General features: G+C 33.7%; 1 protein-coding gene across 1 annotated transcript; it reads right to left on the bottom strand.

Moving 5' to 3' along the window:
- Positions 1–3943: 3943 nt before the first annotated feature.
- LOC131070494 (calmodulin) lies at positions 3944–5739 on the bottom strand. Its single transcript, XM_058006055.1, has 4 exons — positions 5405–5739; positions 5113–5270; positions 4534–4614; positions 3944–4292 (listed from the first exon to the last, which is right to left on the bottom strand). Exons 1-4 carry the CDS (start codon positions 5478–5480, stop codon positions 4158–4160), a joined length of 450 nt encoding a protein of 149 aa, XP_057862038.1. The 5' UTR covers positions 5481–5739; the 3' UTR covers positions 3944–4157.
- Between the last annotated feature and the right edge of the window lie 3104 nt (positions 5740–8843).

Raw genomic sequence — 8843 nt, 5'->3', positions numbered from 1 at the left:
ACTCTGTCAAAGAGAGTTGTATGCCCGGAATCCATCCAGTTTGGGCAAACTCTTGAAAGAGAATTGTATGCCCAAAATTCATCTAATTTGGGCAAACTCTGTGAAAAAGAGTTGTATGCCCGAGCCCGTACAAGTTAGGCAATCTTGTGAAGGACCGTATGTTTGTGGACTTGATGAGAGCTGATACAAATTGACTAACTCGACAGACGAGATCCATGTCATAGCTTTGCAAACTCGTCCTAAGAGTTGTATGCATGTAACTCTATAACTCTCTAACTCCCTACAATTGGATTCGAATTGGGCTTATTTATAAGCTTTCAAAGAAGTTGAACAACCACTACATTTATGTCCTCATTGAAAGTCGAAAAAACAATCCAGTATTAAAAGATTATTACATTTATATGAAAACAAAAATTAATTAAAAATTAAAATATTTAATACTCTGACTTATTTTTTATCAAGGCTTCCATTTTAATATTCAATTAAAATGCAACACCATTGTTTCCTTTGGCCACCACCTCTGTAACTTAGTTCACTTACACAACTATCTCTATAAATTCCCATATGAATTGTCATGCTCCATATGAACTGATGCTACAGTCTTGCTATTTAAACTGTTATTGTTTGCACATAGAATATATGGCTTGTCTATATCAAAATGTCCTAGTGCTATTCTTAGAAGCACTTGTACAATTTCATCTGAATCTTAATGGAATTGTCAGTTGTTTGCAGAGACTCTATCTAACTTTTATGCTTAAGATAAAAAATTATTGTGCTAAGGAAAATGTCTCTACCTTCAGGATAACTGGACCTTATACTGAATGGTTACACAGCATGCTCAGAATCCTTTCCGAAAACATTGCATTAACTTTTCCAATCTCTGACATTATTCTAGAGCTGTGGATCCTCACTTAGCAATTTGTAGTATGAACCCACATTGCTCTGTTATCATTCTGCCCATTGCTCTTAATGGTGTGCAAAAAGAAAATCTGAAAGATTTCAATGGTGTGCATTGACTGCATAATAGGTAGTATGCCACAAAAAATTAAAAAAACATGAGGATCCTTGATACAAGACTGGATAAAGTCCCAGGGTAAGGGATGATCATTTAGTTATACTACATTATTTACATTATTTAATAATGGAATACAACTCAAAGGTGGTAGGATATGGATGACAGATATATTAAATATTGAAGATCCAAACCTTAATCAATGAAATATAAGGGTGGATTTAAGTCTTAATCAAATTAAAGTGATAAGATAAAAATATAGAATTTAAAAATTGGAAATGTAAGAATGTCATGTGATATAAATTAGAAAATTAAAAAATTAATAGAAATTTAAACATAATTGATTTCAAAGGTGAATAAATATTTTTTCATACTTTTAATCATAACTTTTGAATTATAATCTAGAATCATTTGATCTTGGTTGTTTTGAAAGAAAATGATAAAATATGAGTAGGTCATTGTCAAAATATTATTAGGTGAATTGCAAAATATAACAAGAATTGAATTCATTAATGTGGATATGATGGATAGAAATGAACTTTGATCCATGCTTTGGAAATTATTGGCTAAGATAAACCTAAACCTACAAACAAATATATGGCTAGATGTTTAGACCTACATAGTAATGGTTGCTAATAAACACCTTTAAGGAGTTTACTAAGGGATGATCTTTTTGTTTTACCCCTTTATGACACCGAGTGAATGACTTTATATAAAGAGTAGCAGACAACATGTAATGAATGTAAGGACTACCTTAAATGAGAAGTAGCTTAAAATTTATAAATTTAGAATGTGATACATGGAATTTGGAATTTGGAATTTGGTGCAAAAATGCATTTAACACTCAATTAGAGTTTAAAAATGTGTAGAGGATATGAAGGTATGAATGATTTGTTGCTAATTTGGATATGAGTCCCTTTGTGTACTTGTAATAATAGCTAAGATGCTACTAAATTTTAAAAATTGATAGATGCTAGATGGAAAGTGATCAATATTAGGTGAAAGGAGGTGATGTCTTTTTATAAGTGAATTATTGGCTTGGCTTTGAGTTTGACTCATGGTTTTAGATATGATTTGATGGTTTCTTGTTTTTTGGTTTCCTTTACATTGAAAAGCACTAGATAGTAGATAGTATGGTTCTTTGTATTTGTATCCTTATGTAGTTAATCTATTACCAAAGGGATATGCGAATTGCATTATTGTACTTCATCTTTTGAGAGCAATACACGCTTGTCCCTTTGAAGTAAATTTTTTTTTTGTAAGGATTTCTCCACATATGTCTAATGTAATAGTTTGTTTAAGCTTCACCATTTTTCCACTAATACATATTTATCCCCTTAATCACAATGTAATAAAATTAAAATCTATATTGTTTATTATTTTCATTGTGTTATTTACTTCATATTTATTTTTTGAATTGAATATTTTTTTAAAATCTTATACAATCATCAACATTAGACCAATACAAGCTCCTTATAAGAAAATAAATTAGAAATCACCTATGAAGACCAAGAGTAGCTTCTTAGAAATCAACTTTCATTTAGAAAATTATCTCCATATTAGAAGCCAATTGTGGAAGACCAAAGAGCAACAACTTAGAATTCTACTTTAGATGTCAATATGGGAAATCAAAATTAGATTTCTACAATGAAAACCCTTTGTTTTAACTAATTAAACTCGTCCCATTGAACATTTACCTTATATTTTCAATAACACATTACAAATAAATAGAACTAAATTTACTTAAATGCAAACTAAATTTGAATCCTCAAAATTCTAAATCAGATTTATGAAACTTATTAAAATTTTAAAATTTAAAAAAAATAATGTAAATTAAAAATTATTTCAAAAAGATTTAATTTTAATTATAATGATCATCTAAAATAAATAAAACTACATAAAATCATCTTCTAAATTAAATCTTTAAAATATTCACAAAAAATAACATAACATTTACAATAATATATTTTTATCCATTACAACTAAAAACTTTTATATAAATTAAATAATATTACTATTTTACCTTAAAACATTTTTACATAAAAATATCCCAACAATGCTTTCAACATCGATGTTACAAATTAATCCATTGCAAGAAAAGCTACTCTAGCAAAACTCATCACAAGTTTATTTGGGTCTCTTGAAAATTGTTTCATAACTAAAATATGAAATGTTTATGGATTGCCAATATATAACATGTTGGTCAAATGATTATTTTCCATATAGAACATATTGGTCAAATGATTATTTTCCATATAGAACATATTGGTCAAAGAATACATCATTTAAAAAGTTAAAAATATATATTTAAAGTTATCTTTTGTTTAGTAATTTTATGTCAATTGTAGACAGTGTGGATATATATGGAGAGTCAATTTGGGTTCGTACTAGGAAAGTTCCACAGTTATACAACTAGATTCAGTTGACAGATCTTTTTAAGAAGTCTTTTTAAAAACTGAGAGAGGAGGTCACTATTGGAAAGTTCCGTTGTGACTTGAATCTTTATTACTAGATTCAAATGACAAAGTCTTCTTAAGAACTGGGAGAGCAAGTCACTATTGGAAAATCCGTCAATGATTTGAACAACTTAGTGTTCAGAAAAACTGAGAAACTGGGAGAGCAAGTCACTTTTGGAAAATCCGTCTGTAATTTGAACCACTCAGAATCTTTTAAAAACTAGGAGATCAGATCACTATAGATAAATCAGACTATAACTTAAACCTGAATAAACATTAACTGAACCCAACTCTCAAATCCATTCTCAAATCCATTTTTAATAGAATTATCATATTACTCCTTTTAACCAAACATTAGTTTTAAAGAAATAACATTTTGATCAAACTTTTCATATGATATTGCTATTCTCATTTTACAATGATTGTATATAATATGACAAATCCCAACAACGAAATTCAAAATCTGGGCTAGGTATTGCAAGAAAATACTTTCTTAAATTGCTGCAAATAGTCTTAAAGAACTGTCAGAAAAGGGCAAATTTTCAATGATGTTTGCCATGTGAGCAATGATGTTGTGACTGCTGTAGAAAAAAGAACATTAAACTCCTAATTAAACCTTGCATACTATTACATAGAAATTGTCAAATAAGTGAACAGAGAAAGATGCTCTCTCCAATGATGACCTAAAATTACTTTGCCAACATCATTCTAACAAATTCTTCGTAGTTGACTTGCCCATCTCCATCAGTGTCTGCCTCTTTGATCATCTCTTCAATTTCTTGCGGAGTTAGCTTTTCCCCCAAATTGGCCATCACATGCCCAAGCTGCACAAGAGAGAAAAACTAAATATTAACAGACAAACTCAAGGTGTTTTGAATGATTTCAAAACATGGGTGGAATAACAGAATCCTTAAATCAATCTCCCAAATTCATCACAACACAGGGATGATTTATATGCCCAACAGATTTGATTTTCTTCTACTTCATTTAAATAGCTTTTCAAAAGTAAAATTCATTGCCATTAAAGAAAACTTCAGTAAGATTGACCTGCAAAAAATAACCCACCTCAGCAGCAGAGATGAAACCATTCTGATCCTTGTCAAACACCTTGAAGGCCTCCTTCAGCTCTTCCTCTGAATCTGTGTCCTGTAACATCATCACCAATCTTTTAAAAGGGGACAAAACAAATACAACCATTCAAACAAAATTTCAACATCGATTCACTGATCACTTTTTGTGATTTAAAACATCGATTCACTGATCATTGGGCCTGATTCAAAATATCAATTCAAAAACATACTCAATTACAATCTTTCAAACATTTAAACATTATAATGAATAACATAACATTCACACTGTTTTTGACCAAAAAAAAAGATTAATTCAAAAACATAAACAGCTACAATCTTTCAAAAATTTAAACATTAAAAAGAATAACACAACATTCTCACTGTTTTGGACCAAAAAAACATCTCGAGAATTAATACTCAAGGTTCTGGCATGCTGATCAGGCAGAGAAATTCATTCCACATAATAAACTTTAAAGGGTCTGGCCCAAAGAAAAATAGGAAAGGAAAAGAAAAAACAAGTTTACAGATGTGTAAATTAAAACAATCAAAGAAATCGGGTATGGCAATGAAAAACCTTCATTTTGCGAGCCATTAGGTTAAGAAACTCGGGAAAGTCAATGGTTCCATTCCCATCCGCATCCACCTCGCTGATCATATCCCTCAGCTCAGCTTCAGTGGGATTCTGCCCCAAAGACCGCATCACAGTCCCCAGTTCATTGGTCGTAATGGAGCCTACAAAAAACAATCCTTTAATCACAAATCTTTACACAAAAGAAGAAATTATAACACAAAAGGGCGGGTGGAAAAGCCCTTTTTGAAGATTTTTCAAAACAGAGGCCATTGGAGATCATAATTTGAAAATTTACCATCGCCATCTTTGTCGAAAAGGCCAAAAGCCTCCTTGAACTCTGCAATCTGATCTTCAGTGAGATGCTCTGCCATTCAGGTCTGGTCAATGATTTCAGGGCCTCTGATTTCTTGGATTCAATGCAAAAGCTGTGAATTGGAAGACGCGTCTGGAGGGGGATTTATTAAGAATCAAACAGGAGACCTCAGAGAATAGAAATTTCGCCCTAAATGCGGCTTCGAGGCAGAAGCAGCGAGAGATCGAGGAAAAACTCCTGAGCTGAATGGAGTCTCTCGGGCAGCCGCCTGGCTTCTGCGCAGCACTTTCTTCGTTTCTTTCTATACGATATGTACGTTTCTAATTCTTTTATTACTATTTTTTAAATTAAATTAATAAGGCCTTGCAACTTGCACCTCAAACCCTCACCCTCTGCCATGTGCAAACCAAAAACTCTTTTATTTTTTCTAATATTATATAGGGGAATATCACTAATTATTTAAAAGGAAAACACTCACATTTAAAATCAGTGTATAGATATAAAATTAATTAGTGAATAATTAAAAACTAATTAGATCTGTAAAGTATAGAATTTAACAACAAAACTTATATTAATATATATTTTAATATTATTTAGTGGTTTTTTTCTTTTTTCTTTAATATTTTTTAATCATTTTTTAAAACTTTTTTTCTATTTTTTCTTGGTCTTTTTTCTTTTTACATCCATATTTTACAATGATGACAGGGTCTAAGGAGGTCAGCAATGGTAGGGTCTAAGGAGGTAAAAAAAGAAGAAGTTAATATTAATAATTGCGACTTTCTATTGGGTCTAAGGAGGTCAACAATGGGAGGGTCTAAGGAGGTCAAAAAAGAAGAAGTTAATATTAATAATTGCGACTTTCTATTTTTGTTAGATTTGGATTTCACTTTAATAGCTAAGCCGCTCTCAAATAGTAAGAAAATATTGATGGAAAGAAAGTTGTGCCAATAGTAAGAAGTTTGGGGATTGATTTGTAAGGACGACAACCTGCGAAAGAGAAGAGTCGGGAAAGATGTAGCTTCCAGAGGCACTGAGGTGTTTTGGTCCAATGGACTAAGGTCTAGATCAGCAGAGCGTTACTAGAGACAGAGTTGTTAAGCAGATGATCTATGAATCATAGATTTGAGTTGTTTGAATGATTTCACGATTCTGGGCTACAGTCCAACATGAGTAAAGCCTGAGGGCATATGTAATTCATCAAATAATAGAAGGATTGAGATTTGAGGCTGGGATTTTCCCTTTGAGGGTTTTCCCAGGGTATATCTTGTGTTGAAAAATCTTGTTTTTCTTTGTTATTTCATGGTGTTTGTGTTATAGGTTGCAAGGCGGGGCTGCCCTTCTTTGGATCTCCCTACCTTGTCTGCATCAAGTGGTATCAGAGTTGGTTATGAACCTGTTGATGGAGGAAGAGCTGGTTGTGAATTGGTTGGATGAAAAGAACTTGAGGCAGCTTGAAGACTTGTTCAAATCATCGAGCATTGAGGCAGTACAAGGCTTGCAAGCAGACTGCCGAACCTAGGAGCATGAAATTGAGGCAGTTGGTAGGTGGACTTGAACAGATCGCTGAATTGAGGCAGGCTACAAGGTTGTTTGGTAGATCATCGAGGAGAGGCAACTGGAACTTGTAGTGAGACCACCGAACTTGAGGCAGTTGCAAGTATTTGTGAACATATCACTGAAACAGATTTGATGTAGCATTGGTTGTAGAATGTTGCAGATCAAGTGATGGAACTCACTTTTCAATTAACCCCGAGAGTTTGATGTAGGAGCATTTGAGTAGTTCATCCGGTTGGAGCAGTTAGCAGTGGAGTTGCTTAGAGATTGTTTTTTATTACAGGATAAGCAGATTTTGAAGGGATCCTGAAACCCTTTACAAAAGATCCTTAAAAGATAAGAGCATTAAGAAACAAGAAAAGACATTCTGCAAAAAAAATAGCACAGATCTGGGCAAAAACCAACATAAAAGCCCAACAAAACCAGCAACATCCAACCATAATAGAAAAAAGACAAAAGACAAATTACTTAATGTTTTTTAGGGTATTAGCCAAATTTTTGCTAATCCCTTGCAAATCTTTAATATTATCCCTGAGCATAGGGATTTCCTTGGAAGAGGCCAAAGCAACTTTTTTCATACTCGCCCTAGTCCTTTTTGTCGCGCCATCAGGAGCACTTTCCACATTCCCTACCTCAATATCATCCTCATCAACATATAGGTCCACAACAGGTTTGGAAGTGCTGGAGCCATCAAGGAACTTGGCAATTTCCTCCATATTCCTGGTCACAGAGGTAAGGATATGCGGAATCATAACCAAAAATTTCTTCATGGTTGTTTTTCCTTCCTCCCACTTACTAATCTGAGCTTCCAGCTTCTCCACTTTTTCCTCCATAACCTTTTTCCAATTCTCCTGGCTACTTTCATCTTTCTTTCCCTACTCTTCCTGCTGCTTATCAATTTTTTCCAGACTCTTGATTCTTTCATATACCCACCTATCAAAACCCATTCGATCCTTAGACTGGTTTTTGAGTTTATCCAGAATAATCCCATCTCCAGCTTTATCATGTTCCCTGCTTGTTTCCTCCTTATCCCTCTCTTGCTCAGTTTCCATTTCCCTTTCCTCCTTATTAATCTGATTGTCTTGCTCCTCCATAGGCTGGTTGTTAACATTACCAATACTCATGTTGTGGGTAGGGCTATTCTGATCAGAAACATCCTTTGCTCCTCCTTCCTCTTCCCCCACTTCCTCTTCTTTCTAGCTCTCCTCTCCATCAGACTCATCAGTCTCCATCTCACTTCCATCTTTTCCCATGTCCTCAGAATCAGCCTCTGTATCCTTTTGTTTACCCATGTCCTCTTGAATTTTCTCCACAATGGCTTTTTTAACCTTTTTACTATGTATCAACTCATCCTTATTGGGCCCACATTCCTCAATTTTCCTCTTTCCTTTCCCTGGCGACACCGACAACCTCTTGTTTTCCTGGATAGCTAGAATCTTGCAATGCTCATAAATGAGCAAAATAAGGCCATAATGAAGCACAGGCGAAGAAGGGTTCTTGCTATGCTTGTTCAGAGACAGCGACAGAGACCTGAAAAGGTAATAGGGCAGAGAAATCCTCTTCTCATGTCTAAAGTGATTTAGAAGCACAAAATGGTAGGTGTGGACCCTGGTGAAACGACCCTCCACAGTAATATATTCCATAATTGCATTAAGCACACAACCCCAGATTTTATTGATATTAGAAGCATCATAATACCCCCCGTAGCTTTTCCTAATTTCGCTCTCTCCTTCTCTTTACATAGAAAAAGCTTAACTTCATTATTAGACACTTTCAGGTCCCTAAATAAATTAAGACTAGAATGGGGCATACCTGTGACCGTCAAAATGAGGTCCACATCCAACTTGAATCTAACACCATGAATTTT

The sequence above is a fragment of the Cryptomeria japonica genome, chromosome 11 (genome assembly GCF_030272615.1).
Source record: "Cryptomeria japonica chromosome 11, Sugi_1.0, whole genome shotgun sequence".
Taxonomy (NCBI): Eukaryota; Viridiplantae; Streptophyta; class Pinopsida; order Cupressales; family Cupressaceae; genus Cryptomeria; species Cryptomeria japonica.
The sequence above is the reverse complement of the archived record's forward strand: the minus strand, read 5'-3'. Positions and strand labels throughout refer to the sequence as shown.